The sequence below is a fragment of the Tenrec ecaudatus genome, chromosome 3 (assembly GCF_050624435.1).
Source record: "Tenrec ecaudatus isolate mTenEca1 chromosome 3, mTenEca1.hap1, whole genome shotgun sequence".
NCBI lineage: Eukaryota > Metazoa > Chordata > Mammalia > Afrosoricida > Tenrecidae > Tenrec > Tenrec ecaudatus.
Genome location: NC_134532.1, coordinates 63,905,352 through 63,921,495, shown reverse-complemented (window position 1 = coordinate 63,921,495; position 16,144 = coordinate 63,905,352). Strand labels below are relative to the sequence as shown.

General features: G+C 37.0%; 1 protein-coding gene across 2 annotated transcripts in view; it reads right to left on the bottom strand.

Moving 5' to 3' along the window:
• Window positions 1-16,144, bottom strand: part of LRBA (LPS responsive beige-like anchor protein) — a 706,055-nt gene that overhangs the window by 558,740 nt on the left and 131,171 nt on the right. For both annotated transcript variants that reach the window (XM_075543710.1, XM_075543711.1), the window contains exons 14-20: window positions 13,037-13,205; window positions 10,364-10,443; window positions 9,072-9,134; window positions 5,604-5,701; window positions 3,457-3,549; window positions 2,513-2,621; window positions 2,016-2,097 (exon numbers count right to left, since the gene is read on the bottom strand). In XM_075543710.1, the coding sequence (XP_075399825.1) occupies window positions 2,016-2,097; window positions 2,513-2,621; window positions 3,457-3,549; window positions 5,604-5,701; window positions 9,072-9,134; window positions 10,364-10,443; window positions 13,037-13,205 (694 nt within the window). The remainder of the gene's footprint in view (window positions 1-2,015; window positions 2,098-2,512; window positions 2,622-3,456; window positions 3,550-5,603; window positions 5,702-9,071; window positions 9,135-10,363; window positions 10,444-13,036; window positions 13,206-16,144) is intronic.

Sequence of the window (16,144 nt, the reverse complement as noted above, 5' to 3'; positions counted from 1 at the left end):
ATTAGAGTAAAATTTAAAAGCTGTCAAGATTTTCATCTATAATTTAAAAAGTACAATTAGAGTGGAATTTTTAAATTACAAAAAAGGAAATTAAAAATCTACTCGTTCACCTAATGTAAAACAAACCTGCTACCATAATTACCTTAAAATAAAATTGCCTAAATTCCCCCAAATTAGCTTTTTCAAAAGAAAGAGTCCTTAAATATAAACTTCAATCTAGAACTTAATGAAAAAGAAACACAAAATAAAGCTATTATCCTGAATCTGAAATTAAAAAACAAGATCAAATTTTAGCCAAATAAGAATTTTGGAAATTCTAAACCAGCTTTTACCAAGGACTCTGGTTATTCTACAGCAACCGTTTTGTTTGCTTGGTTGGTTGGTTGATTTTTTTTTTTTTTAATTAAGAGCCCACTTGAACTTAATTTGTCATGAAATTAATGGTATAATTTCTAAATTGTTCTAATGACAAACCCGAAGTTTCTCTAGGCAAATGCTTTCAATGATCATCACAAGTGACGGTGACAGCAACAGCACTAACCTCTGAGGACATGCTACCTTAAAAGGCCATTTAAAATACAGACAAGTACTTACTCGTGTCACCTGCACACAATGATAAGTATTGTTATCCCTATGTTAGAGATTGAAAACCGGATGCACAAGCATAGTCAACAATTTAAGCAAACTCACAGAGTTAGTAAAGACATGTATAGCAGGGATTCCAAATCAGGTTGGCTCGATCCTTACCCACGAATATAAAACAAAACAGAACCAGTAGTGTCAAACAGCCTTCACCTCAGGGCAGCCCCATGTGTTCCAAAGCAGATCAACTCACAGGGCATATCCTTGCCCGTGGTCTCTATAGAAGCACCAGCAGGACTCTTCCACGGTGCCCCGGGTGAGGGTCAGGAACCAACTTTTATGTTGGTACCCAAGCAAAGACTACTTTTACCACCCAGGGACCTTTAACCACCAGAAATATGGGAGACCTTCAAAAATCATGGGATAATATTTTTCCATGAAGATCTCTCATATATTGCCTGTCTTTTCAGAGCCTGTATAATCTGGAGATAATATATTCAAAATTTGTTACTTTGTAACTCTTCCTCTCTCTCTCTCTCTCTCTCTCTATATATATATATATATATATATGTATATATATATATATATATATATAGTATTCTTCCTCATTCTCTAAAATCAGATGAACAGTTCTCGAAATGCTCTAAAGCAACAGTTCTCAACCTGTGGGTCGCGACCCCTTTGGGGGTAGAACGACCCTTTCACAGGGATTGCCCGATTCATAACAGTAGCAAAATTACAGTTACGAAGCAGCAACAAAAATAATTTTATGGTTGGGGGATCACCACATCATGAGGAACTGTATTAACGGGTCACAGCATTAGGAAGGTTGACAACCACTGGCTTAAGAGACTTAAACTGAAGGGCCATATGTTTTGAAAATTGGCAATCAGTACCATACCCACAAACACACCTCAGCATATACAAAATGAAATTCAAAATTCTACAAACCAGTTATTTTAATGACATAATTTTAAACGGTAGGATGCAAAAAGGTGTACTTTGAACAACTGATTAAGAACTCTGAGTAGCAAAAATTAAAATGTTGTTCCAAAAAATTATACTCATAAACAATGAAGACAGCATCTTTCCATTCCAAATTTGGTGTTCTTGCATCGACAGTAATCTAAGATGAAAACTAAGTCCATGACTCATATAATTCAGGCTGACTTCACAAAGTAATGCAATCAATGTTCTTCTGAAAATATGTTACATCAAGCTTTTATGCATATAATTCTTTAAAACCTTCAGAAGCATTTCCACATAACCTAAGGTCATTTGGACATGACATTCAACATAAAACTTGTATTATGTCATTGCCCTCAATAAAATACATATTTAAGGATGTTTCCAACAATGTCAACTTTAAGTTTTCCCTACACACCTTTTTTAGGTAGCAAAACAGTTTTCAAAAGTACATTAAAAATACATACGAGGGTTCTGTATCTTTACTGAAGACTCTGGATCTGGATGTGGTTTATGTAGCACCTGAGTGCAGATCTGCTCTATGAGAATCTACAGAAGGTAACAGATGGCATTAGCGTCATCACTGCACTGTTGTCAGTAACCAGCTTCAAGCGCCAACTAGTAAAGGCTTACGATACAAGCAAAAGTAGCATCTTAAGTATCTTATGCATAACACAGAATTAGAACTTTGAAAGTATAACTCAGTTTTCACTGAATTATAAAATTAGAAGCCAAAATACTCAATGCAGAATATAATTAAACAAAGATGTCCACGCAGTTTAATAATCCACGGATTAAAAGACAAAAATACAGGCACATTTCTTCTACGTGGTTAATTTTAAAATTTGAGATCACAAATTTATATGATCTTATTAATCAAATGTTAGCTCAAACATACAGGTGTCTTCCTAATCAAGTTTTCAAAGACAACAGTAAAAGTAAATTCTAATAAATACATTCATACCTCAAATAAGACATTATACGTGGTCATGGTGATTAAATTCGTCTGAAGCATGAGTCTTTCAGATAGCAATGAAAACAATCCATGCCCAAGCATAACTTCAGCTTTTCTCCTACAATTGCAATAAAAAATAGTCATGTATTTTCTAACTCTGCATTATTTAGCCTGGATACTGGACAGAAGAGACATGAAGTTTTTCACATTACTAATAAATTCCAATTCATTCACCCCAATTTTATTTAAAGTAGAGTCACTAAGGCTACAAAACGTTTAAATAAGAAATTCTGGGGGTAGGGGCTGGGGGATATATTGGATGGTAAATATTTTAGGTTTTGTAGACCGTATGTCTCCGTTCTAATTCAACACCCTGTCACTGAATCACAAAGCGGTCACAAACAAGTCACTGTGGCAGCATCCTAATAAAACTGTGTATATAAAAACAAACATGAATTCAACCCAAGGGCAACAAATGCCCCATCTGCTCTACACCAAAATAGTCAGTATCTTATGATACCAATTCTACTACCACAGACAATGTGTAGAGCATTAGTGTGTTCAGCAAATATGAATGTATGAAAGAATGAGGAGAGTTTCAGTTACACACAATATGGGAAATGCTATAGTGATAGATCAGGTTTATAGTACATATAAACCCAGTGAAACCACAGATCAAGCCACGTGCAATGCAACTTCCAGGAGTTTCTTAATTCAGTTTATCCAAACATTCTCATAATGGACACACAATAAGCGAGATTTATAAACTAGATGCTACTATTCACAGTGGATTTTTAAACTATGTAGGTAATTACAGCATTATATTCATTCGACATTTTATGACTAAAAAGGAAAAGAAAGTCTACAGGAACTACAAAACACAAGGGCTATTCTAAAGATTTATAAAACAAATAAATAACATACAACAGGCTTTAGATTTCACATATACTCACTTTGGGGCCAGGTGTTTTAAAAAATAGCCCATTGCTTTGAGAGCTTGTACTCTTATTCCTTCACTTTTAGATGCCAGAAGTTTATAAAGAACCCTGAATGAGTAAAAATTTAAAACAAAGTATTCTAAGTATATACATCAAAAGCAAAGATTTAAGTTATATATACTTTTTCCTATTATTATAAACCTAATTTTATGTAACATATGGTGAATTTAAGATATGGCCCTGAAATATGAAAACACACTAATCACATACAAGCTATAATTCTTTTTGGTGAAGGCCAATAAATAAAAACAAATCAGAAATGTTAATTTAAGACTTAACAGTCACTTCCTCGAGCTGTGAGAAAGCTTCAAAAGGTTTGTGGGGAAACAGAATTAGAAGATAATGGAACTTTTGCTCTCTTGTTCATGTGCCCACGATGCCCAGAAGGGAAGAAGGTGACCCCCTCACTGTTACCAAGAAGCAGGAAGCCAAGAGGATGGTGAATCCCATCTGAGAAAGAAGCCAAACAAATAATTGTGGCATCAGATAGGACCCCCAACCCAAAACTGCTTTGTCAAGTGACTATCCTCTGTAGGTGGCTGAAAATTCCTCCACCACCAAGACCACCCACCCAGTAACCAGTTCACCCAGGACTTAGATCACCAGAGAGCTCCCTAGCTACTGAAGTTGGTCCACAGGTATAGACTAGCAGACTGTTGGCCAAAGCTAAGGCTGGCAAAGAGGATAGAAAGGATGTCTCCACCAGCAGGCTTCCTGTCCTTCAAGCAGGCATGCAGGAGCATCCCATTGAGCTGGTTGTCTTCCTAAAGGCTTTGTGTTGTAAAATGGGGCTGCCCCCTGCAGAGGGGAAGGCTTGTACCATCGCTGCCTTCACACAGGTGAACTCAGAAGAGAACAGCAGATTACAACTACAGGTACGATGAGATCCCCAGATGCTGGGGAAGCAACATCATGAATATGAAATTGGTGGTGCACCTTGAGCAGCTGGAGAAAGCAAAAACCAAAGGTCTTGCCACAGGGGTAGTGAACACAGCTGAGTTTTCTGGAGATAAAAAATAAAGCGTGTCCTTCAGCCAATGCTCATTGGGCACTGTGGACTAAAAGTACACTGTTTCCGGGGGCCTTTTCCCTGAAGGAAGAGCTGTGTAAGACCATCGGTTCCCCCACGTTACTCTCTAGTCTGTAAGTTGCTTGTCAGTCAGGTTAGAAGAACTCTGAAACTGCTAGGACTTGAACACTCTCTCCTACCAAGCCACAATTTTATGATCAACCGATTGCTAATTCATTTAGGACCTAAATGTTAGGGAGAAGTCAATAAAGACATAGTATGTGAGCCCAGGAGCTTGAGTTATGCCACAGGAGCCACCACAGAATCTCCTGGGGAAAGACTTTCCCACAAATTCCTTCAGCCCCTTCCTGTGTCCACTCCACTCCTTTGGTGCTCCAGAGAAGCCGACAAAAGGCACACATCAAGGGCGCGTGCAACTCTAACGAAAGCTCTGATACTCTTGGCACTAACACCAAAAATGAAATGAAGAAAATACAGGTGGAAAATCTTTTTTCCCCCTCATAAAAAAAATAGAAAATTTCTCAAATTTGATCAAAAAGAAAATCATCAAATGTAGCATAATGAAACTGTGAAGAAAAAAAGAGATAGTGTCTTAAAAGCAAGTACATAAATATAGTACACTATATTTAGCAAGCAAAGATTCAAATGACCATAAATATCTCATGAGAGTGAAACAACATATCTAAGAAGTTAAGGAAAGGGGCTAGCAACATAGAATTTTATATGCAGAAAAATATATACATGGGGAAGGATAGGGGAGAAAAGATATTCTTAGAAGACAGAAACTAAAAAATCTCTATCAAAACTGCTCGGTGAGACATGTTAAAAGTTCTTAGAGGGCACTGAGGACTTGGAAAAGGACCACAAGGATAGATGCACAGCTCAAAGAAATCGCTGAATGAACGTAAGTGCTGCTGTATTTTCAACACTAAAAATAAGTCTATAATTAGTCATTCAAAAATATAACACACGAAACAAGTGATTCATATGCGTTAATAATACCTGTCATACATAAGAATCTGTCCATATTTTCAAACTCATCTTATTAAAACTTGCTCTTCTAAATACTTACCGTAACCCATTCCTTTGGTCAAAAGCAGGAATCATAGAATTAGGATGTTCAGACATAAGCGCAACAAGCAGCTGCAGGACATCCATTAGATTGTCATCCTAAAATCATGGCAGAAACACACGTTGTTTCATAAAGGGAGAAAAACAACGTACTTGAAGCAGAATAATTTTGAAATAACATATTTCAACTTTTAAAAAATGGAATATCTAAAACATAGACCTACATACTCGAGTATAAGCAGAGGTTTTTCAGCACATTTTTAAATGCAGCTTTTGTAGTAAAATGAGGTGCTTCGGCAGATATTCAGGTCGGCGTATACTGGAGTATATACGGTACTCGGTTTTCTTAAATTGTGTTCCTCACAAACACATATCCACCTGTACAAAAACTGACTCTATTTCATGAAGCATTTCCCTTCTGTTTTTCTCTGGCCCTCGCCAAGATGGACTGGCACTGTGAGGGCCGGGATGGTCTCCCGTACAGCAGGCACTGAGAACGGCAGGGGACCAGGGCGAGCCGGTCAAAGACAGGTTCAGTATGAGTTGGAATCAGCCTGAAAGCTACTAACAACAACATAACCACTCAAAATGTAGACTGTCAGGGATTGTGCTGAGTCCCCCCAAATACGAGGTTTCAAAAAGGTTGTGGAAAGATGGAACTGAACAAGAACGGACTTTTCACAAGAAAGTTTTGAAGCTTCCTTGTATGAATTAACTTGGTTAAGGCATAATTCTTGGTAGTATGGCAGTTATATGCTGCTGTAATCCTCCCAATGATGTGAGCTGAGGAGATCAGCAAAGCAGGTGTAAGAGGATTAGAGTAAGGTGCAAAACACCCTCTTCCTACCTACCTACGGTGTGCCCTGCATCGCCTTTCATCATGCAGAGAAGGATGCAGAGAGAAATGAGCCGAGAAAGAGGATCTCGGCATCACTAAGAACGAGAGCCAGAAGCACAGGGTGTCCTTTGGACCCCAGGAGATCCTTGACCCACGGGAAGACTGATGTCACGAGATGAGGAGTGTTCCACAGGGCTCTAAGCCCACGGAGATCAAAGGAGACAGGGCCCTTCTCCCTGAGCCAATACAGAGAACAAGCCTTTCCCCACAGGCCCCTGAAGACGGTGTCCTGAGTTTGGACTGCTAGCCTCCTACGCTATGGGGGGCTGAGTTTATGTATACTGGCTAAAGCCATCTAACATGTAGTATTGTTGTTATAATGCACCAGGGAACTAGGACAGAGATCAATGATTTAGTCAATATCTTAAATAAAAAGCTTGTTATGAAAGGGGCTTCAAAATGTTCAGGGAAAGATCAACTTAAAAGATAATGGAAATTCTTTTGTCTCTTAATTCCATTTTGCATGAACTTCTTGAAGGCCCCTCCTACTTTATCAGGATTTCTTAAAATATTTTCTATTAAATAGTAGTTTGGTCATAACAGGATATTTTGGGCTTTCTTTTGATTTGGATTTTGTTTTTCTTTAAAATGTTTGCATAAGGGAGGAAAAACTGAGTTACTTCCTTGTTTGTCATCATACAACTTACCATATTTTAAGGTATGTTAAAGGAGACCTGATGGCACTACAGGCTGCTAATCACAAGGTCGAAGGTTCAAGCCCACAAGCCACTCCACACAGAAGAAAGACGCGGTTGTCCGCGCCTATAAACATTTGCAGTCTGGGAAACCCTATGAGGCAGAACTAACTCAATCACAATGAATTCAGGATTTTAAAATGTAGGTTATGGTACCAAAAAACTAAACTCATTGCCATCCAGCCAATGCGGATTCATAGCGATGCTCTGGAGGTTCCAAGGTTGCTACTGGAGTTGTCAAAGGAGTAAAAAGCCCGGTCTTTCCCCCACGAAACTGCTGGTGGTTTCAACTGGCAACTGTGCCAGGCTCCTACAGTATGGTAGGGGCAGCATGCATCATTTCCTACACTTATGTAACGTAATATACTTTGTTCATTGAGCTTTTCAACAAACTACTTCCAAATTAAATAATATCTGAGAATGGAAAACTATATAGTTTCCATATCATCTGCATCAATATTTTCCCCGCCCCTCTATTATCAGTATTAAGAAAGTAGATGACAATAAATGTTTATTAATTAAACATATGGCTGTATATGATGCAACACGGTAACATTTACAGAACATCAACACAGGGGCACGAGTCCCAAACCCCAAAAATTCTTCAACAAAATCTTACAAAGCCTTTGTTGATAATTCGGGTGTATGGTAACATTAAGGCAACTTTGGGGCAATACTGCTCTAAAAGGGAAAAGACAAAACAGCTAACAACAATGAGTTACCTCCGATGTCCTACCTCTTCTCTGCTTTGTTATTCTGTTACGGAGGCTATTTGAATACCGAATTCTTAGTTAAGTAGATGATCTAGAGCTAAAGAGGTGAGCCCATGGAAAAGTAGTGCTTTGGAGAGTCTAAAAGATCTGAATTAAGGATCATTATGATAGCCAATTCTTTTCTTATAACATATTCAGTCCCTTGTAGTGAATAAGAAAATAAACAAAAAGATAACAAGAGAACCCCAGAAAATTCATTTGAAAAAAATCTTCAAATATTACATTGAGTGAGAAAAATCTAAAAATAACTAAAAGATCTATTACTCAAAAGAGAAAATACATAACCATTAATGTTTGAATAAAATATGATATAATCAATAAATATACTCATTGTTTTCTGTCCCAATTAAGAACTGCAGACATGAACATTCTCTCTTGTGTAACAATGATTAAAGAAGGAATTATTAAATTATACAGTGTCACAAGACATGAATTATACAACAGTAAATTACTGTACATACTCGAGTATAAGCTGACCTGAATATCAACTGAGGCACCTAATTTAACCACAATAACTGCATTAAAAATGTGCTGAAAAACTCAGCTTATACATGAGTATATACGGTATCATTTAAAAAGCTCTTTCACAGTGGTGGCAGTGGTGGGGTACAATGGGGATGATATCAAGGAGTCTATGTAGAAAAAGATTGTCTGAAAACTGACTGTAACAACTGGACAAACTGATTGTAGCCACTGAAAAATTCTATAAAAAATAAGTTACTTAGTTAAACCATATTTTAACATGAAAACCAAAGGAAAATTATTACTATGAATTTTAAAATACAAGCATTTTTGACATTTTGTTTTTTCCATTTGTAACCCTGGTTCTTTGAATTACACTGGAAGTACATTGTGGTATATTTTATTATTACCCTAGTGAATTTCATTCACATACTTTGTAGTCTGTCATTATTTTTCTCAATGTAGAGCCATCTTGTGGTCATAAAGAATACATATATGAAGGTTCCCAACATCTAGTTCCTAAATAGACACATTTATGCTGATTACAGTATATCACTAGCATGGCTTAATTTTTACTTTGAAACAGCTTAAAAGTCTACCTTGAAAAACTAAAATCCCAAAATATAAAATAAAGATATTACCTCATGCATCGTGAGTAAATAATTAAGAATGGCCTGTAGTTCATCTTCCTTTACTCCAGAATCCTTTAAAAACATATTATATGGATCTTAATTTCCATTAAAAAATTCTTTATATGGAAACATAAGTATAGATTTGTTAAGTGAACAAGTTATATAAATATAACAAGATAACGTACCACAAAGATTCTAAATTTGAAACAAAAATCTTGAGACTCACTTTAAGACATGTAGTATAAAATGTTTTTTTAAAAGACATGTAGTATATAAGACAGTAGTCAAAACAGATGAAACACTGATATCTTGTTTTGAGCACCTTATGAGATACACACTAATCTTGCAGAATCCTAAAGAAGGCAGCAATAACTAATTGCTATAGCCAAAAGACCTGGTATTCACACTTAATACTCTTCTAAACACAGAAGACAACTTTCCCATTTAAAATAAAATTTGAACTATAAAATAATCAGTTCCTTAAATTACCAAGTAATAAGTGTCAGGTATCTAAAAATGGAAAACACATTTTTTAGTTCTATCAATTTATAAAACAAACTACAGTTTCAGAAAAGAATAATGAAGATAACTAAAATATGGGAAAAAATTTAAACACACACACACTGGGTAAGGAAACAAAATAACCCAGAGGGAAAATATCTAAATAAAAATAAGATATCCAAATCTGAAAACAATATTAAAAGCTAGGTCAAAATATGATACAATATTCTGTGGCAGCAAAGTGTTGTAGTAAACAATACAAAATGAAACAATATAAAAATGTGAAGTTAAATATTATCATCAAGTACATGTATATATTGCTGTCATACAAAAGTGAAACACTTTTTCAAAAGTGTAATTCTTACTGCCTCAATGGAAGGATTGAAAGAGCCAGCGTAGGATCACTTACAAAGAGTAATACACCTATCTGGTACATTTACACACGGATACTATTTCTCAAAGTCTTAATGTCAGCTACAAGGAGGTCCCTGAAAATGAAAATTCCTTAGGGAGTCAGCTGGCTCTGGTACCTAACAGAAGCTCGGTGCATATCTGCTGAAAGAAAGAACACGCATACTCAATCCCCAGCACAAACTAATCAGATACAATCCAATTGTCGACTCCAAGTCTGAAATCATTTACTAATACTCATTTATGACCACAGCAAACAAGCATCTTTCAAACAACTTTTCCCAAGTGTATTTTAGTAACGAAGAGTAAATAAATCAAGACAGCATTTTATGAGAAATTATAAACTACAACACACGCAGTATCATACAAGATAAACAATATGGACTCACCTTCGTCACTAATTGCTTAATGAACATCAACAAGAAAGCTCGTAAAGAAAGTATTTCTTTTTCATTAGGCCGTGGTCCATCTTGAAGGAAAAAACACCCCCACAAACACTTAGTATGCCAGAGATATCAAAGCTGTTTAATACCCCCATTCCTAATACATTTCGTTCCCATTTGCTATCAGAAATGCAAAGGGCAGTCTTTTACAGTGACCTCCATTCCATGTCTCTGGAAAGACAAGCACTGACCATCACATGCAATTAATTGCATACGAAATGTTGCAAACCTCCTAAATAGGTTATGCTCCAATTACAATGAAGGGCTTTGCTCTTTGAAAGGAGCAAAGGATTTCTAAAACATAAAGTGAGGCTACAGATAAAACACGCATTCAATAACAAAGGGAACTTACATTTTGTCTTAAAAGACTCTTGGAGAATAGTAACATAACAGACATTTGGAAGGGGAGTGAGTAGAACAGAAAATTTTTGAATTTGAACATTCATATGTGAACTGAGTATGAAAAGAGTTATTTCTTTACTGTTACCAGTGTATAAGCTAAAGGGAAACTGAGCAGCACGCCGCAGCACACAGTATCATTCCCGAAACAAGGAATCGTTACATTGACTGCCTTTGACAACAACAACTCCTCCTCCTCCTCCTCCTCCTCATGCACGGCTCCGTGGTCACACATGGCTCACATTAAGTCAATTTTCATGTCTCAAACACATCATTCCCAAGTAGAAGGCTTTTGAAACCAAACACCCATTGTTTTAAGATCCTAAATGCAGTACCTGTTTGCCTCACAAATTCTACAATTTTTCTCCCACTAATCACTATTTACAGCTGGTTCCTGGACCACCAAGGCACAGGACCACCATGACCTTCAACAGATCAATTAGAATAGAAGAAAATTGTTTAAATTTGTTCCACATGATGATTCCTAGACAATGAATAGGTTTAAAGAGTTGGAACTCAATCACAGAGTTTGTCCAGCTCTCTCGCATAAAGGATGAGACTTTCTCGAGGTGATTGCTGAGTTACAATTATCACAATGCAAGACCCTGTATGATGTACCCACAGCACCAGGAAGTCACCATCCGAAATTCTGAGCTGATTCTACATCTGCCACAACATTGCCACTATAAACAGAACATATAATTTCTCTGGGTCCTGGTGGCTTTAAAAATTACTGATATCATTCTCTGAAAATAAATGCATTTGAAAATTATGTAGAATATTGTACATTATGCAATCTTCTCTCTGTAAGCCACTGAGCAGCCAAAGCCTTCAACTACAACTGGAACATACGTTGTACAACTCCCATGCATGCATCTTGTTCCTGATTTCAAGCCACAACCCTTAATTTTATTAGCACATAATCTAAACAGAGTCAATGAGCCACGGGGTTGTGTCAGAAAAGCATCCCAGGAGTAGATGCTCCTTTACTAAATGTAGAGTCATCAGAATAAAAGGCTGGAGTTGCTGCCTACACCACAGAGAAAGAGAGTACGTGAAAGCAACCGCCACAAAAGAAGAACTTGGAGGTGAGACAACAGCATCTTAGGGCTATAAAATTGCAAGTTTATCAGATAATTAACTCCCTTTTATAAAAATTCAGTTTGAGGTAGGTTTTGATTCAAGAGGGTACTACAAAAAGTTGTTGAAAAAATTAAAATGGAAAGATAATATAATTTTACCAACTCTTTGAAGAGTTTTCATACTTACAACAAAAGAGCCACCTTTGGAAAAAAATCTTATTTTGACCCCTGCGTAAACTACAGAAATAATAAATGCATGACACCCTTCAAGTAAATAAGTTGTAACTATACAAAACTGTAATTACTGAAATTGTACAATTTTAAGAAACCTCCAATCCCCAATAAACTAGTATCTATAGAAAACTACAGTTGATCGATCTTACTGTGCTAAGTGATCTCAGCATCCACGCTAATAACTAAGTCTCGTTTCAAAATCAGTGCTTTAAAATAATCATCATACAAAAATCATCATCAGTTATATTTTCTCCCCAAATTATTCTCACCACTACAAGAACCATTCTTCCCTAAGAATACAGGCATGCCTCAAAGATCATTCCAGATCACCACAATAAAGCACATAGTGCAATAAAGTGAGTAATACAACTTTTCTGTTTCCTAATGTATACAAAAGTTACAATTATGCTATACTATATTCTATTAAGTGGCAATAGCAGCGTGAAATTTTTTAAATATTGTGAGAAGTATCCAAATGTGACAGAGACACCAAGTAAGCACATGCTATTGGCAAAATGGTGCCACTAGATTGCTCCACAAAAGGTAACCTCAAAACTTCAATTTGAAAAACATATAATCTCTGTGAAGCACACTAAACTATGGTGAGATAAAATGATGCATGCCTGTAATATGTCATTAACTTATGACAACCACATTTTAAAACAAATTCCTAAAATTATCAGTAAAATTCAAATTTTGCCATGATGATTTGTATAGGTAAAAACAGGAAAATAAAAATGAAATCCTGATTATATATATTCTTATATAAATTATTTGATGCCCCCACCCACCCACTCACACACTATATATAAAATATTTGTCAGGAAAGGAAATTAAAAGATTATAAAATTTTTCCATGAACGGTGGAAGACCCCATACAACATAACAGACAGAGAGAATATACCTAATCCTTTTGGGGTGATGCCACTTCTGTCCTGGGGATTCACTGCCCAGTAGTAGTACTTCAGTGTATGTGTGATGAGCAGCACGGTCCCAACTCTCCGGATGGCGTTGTATATGTTGGCCGTACCAATGAATTCCGTGGACAGGTAAGTGTAGAGTGTTAACTGAACCTACAGAATCAAAACAAAGACTTTAAGTCAACAAAGCCCAATAGCATTTTATCTACTCCCAGTAACATCCTCCATTTACTGGAACAGTATTTGTTGCGAAAAGTAAGAGCATTGGCATGGTTCATACATACTAGATAACACATATCAACTAAAATATAATATTTGGAAAACCAAAGTAGGTTTTTTTTCTTTTTTTTTTTTAGTGAGAGAGTGAGTGAGTGAGTGAGTTAGTGGGAGAGTGAGTGAGTGAGTGAGTGAGAGAGAGTGAGTGGGAGAGTGAGAGAATGAGTGAGCTAGTGGGAGAGTGAGTGAGTGAGTGAGTGAGTGAGAGAGTGAGTGAGTGGAAGAGTGAGTAAGTTAGTGGGAGAGTGAGTGAGTTAGTGGGAGAGTGAGAGAGTGAGTGAGTGAGTTAGTAGGAGAGTGAGTGAGTTAGTGAGAGAGTGAGTGAGTTAGTGGGAGAGTGAGAGAGTGAGTGAGTTAGTGGGAGAGTGAGTGAGTTAGTGAGAGAGTGAGTGAGTGAGTGAGTGAGTGAGTGAGTGAGTGAGTGAGTTAGTGGGAGAGTGAGTGAGTTAGTGAGAGAGTGAGTGAGTTAGTGAGAGAGTGAGTTAGTGGGAGAGTGAGTGAGTTAGTGGGAGAGTGAGAGAGTGAGTGAGTGAGTGAGTTAGTGGGAGAGTGAGTGAGAGAGTGAGTGAGTGAGTGAGTGAGTGGGAGAGTGAGAGAGTGAGTGAGTGGGAGAGTGAGTGAGTTAGTGACAGAGTGAGTGAGTAAGTTAGTGGGAGAGTGAGTGAGTGAGTGAGTGGGAGAGTGAGAGAGTGAGTGAGTGGGAGAGTGAGTGAGTTAGTGAGAGAGTGAGTAAGTTAGTGGGAGCGTGAATGAGTGAGTGAGTGAGTGAGTGAGTGAGTGAGTGAGAGAGTTAGTGAGAGAGTGAGTGAGTTAGTTAGAGAGTTAGTGGAGAGGGAGTGAGTCCCAAAGTAGGTTTATATCAGCAGTATGAAACCTCCTAAATACATCAAAATCAACCTACTCTGTTCAAAGCAAATAATTCTTTGATTCCTTCTTGACAATGTAATAGTAAGTGTCTCTCTAAAATAAACCTACTATTGATCCTAAGTATGGATGTTAAAAATCTGGAATTTATCTTGAAGAAAAACCGAAGCTGGAATAACACAAAAGGAAACAAAAGTAGAAGTGTTCTAAAATAATGAGATGCATACAAAAAGAAAGAGAACTGATCTGAGGGATCTGTATTAGAAAAACAGAATTTTGTTAAAAAGCTCGTTTTTCTCCAGTTCCTAAACTTCCTCTCCCCACCCTACCTAACTATCATGATCTGAATTCTACCTTGCAAGTCTGGACAGAGCAGAGGATGTACACTGGTGCAGATAGGAGCTGGAGGCACAGGGAATCCAGGGAGGATGATCCCTTCAGGACCAGGGGTATGAGGGGCAATACTAGGAGGGTAGAGGGTGAGTGGGATCTATATGTGACCCTCCTCCCTGGAGGGCGGAGAACTGAAAGGGGGGTGAAGGGAGATGTCAGACAGGGAAAGATATGTCAAAATAATAATTTATAAATTATCAAGGGCTCCTGAGGGAGGGGTGACTGGGGAGGGAGCAGCAAAAAAAAAAAAGAGGACCTTAGGTGGAGAGCAAATGCTTTGAAAATGATGAAAATTCTTTGCAAAGAATGTACAGATGTGCTTTACACAACTGATGTATGTATGGATTGTGATGAGTTGTATGAGTCCCCAATAAAATGTTTTTTTAAAGTTCATATTAAAACGCCATAATCCAGCATTCACGTCATAACATTACAGTCTCTTAACCTGTATGTCAACTCTGTCTTGGATTAGAAGAGGATTTTCCTAGTCCTATTTCTAAATAGTCTAAATGAATACATACGGGTTTACTAACTGTATGTGTGTATATGTGTCTCAAATAGCTATGAATGTGTAGGAATTCTAACAAAAAAGTAATAAACTGAATAAGGAAATGGAAAAATGGAGAAAGCCTTTTGAGGTCAATACTGTGATAAAGGGAAATGCAAATAGAATTGAATAGCCACCTATTGAAATTGTTGGCAGTGAAGACCTCAAGATTAATCATATGCTAACTGTTAATATTCATTCATATGTAATCTGCATCATGTAATACAGTAACCACGTAAATTATGTGTTAGTATCTGTCTTTCACGCTAGACTTAAATTCTATTACGTCAGAAATCAGTTCAATCTTGTTCACCACCACATTCAAGGGGCCCACCATAAAGTAGTATGGCCACAAATACTTGTGGAGTATATGAATGACCAGTAGAGAAAATTCATATCTCCTGTTAGATCTGATTATGAATGGATCAAAACTAATTAGAAAATAGAAATCACAGATAGCACCCTTTCCCAATTCATACATTCATTCTTTCTACCTTGGTAACCCGAGGTGGATTTCTCATGCAGCTTACCCTTCCCCACAGGCTCCCTAAGGCCATCAACCTCATGCAGTATTCACAATGTTTGCCTTTCCTTACAGCGGAATAGCATACATGCTTCCGGCCCAAATCTGATCTGCTCTTTATTAAAAAATACATAAATGAAAGCTGATACAAGTCCTCAAGGATACACAAAACAGACAGCTGAAGCAGAAGGAAAGTTTCATATTACTGAATCAATTGTAAATTCCCAAAAGGAAATTAAGGAAAGTTATTAACAAGTACAAGATAAGAAATAGAGTGCAATCATAGCTAGGAACCTAAGGAGCTCCTATGATGGAATCATGTTAAAAACTCCTGTTCAACTAAGGAGCTAATAAAAGGTTTTTTAACCACATCAAAAGAGACCAAAAGCCTTACCAATATGCTGGTTAGTAAGACAAAGACGTTTCTACTAAAACAATTTTAAAATGTTAACTTGAAACAATCTTTAAAAAGAAATAAGGCTGAGGGGC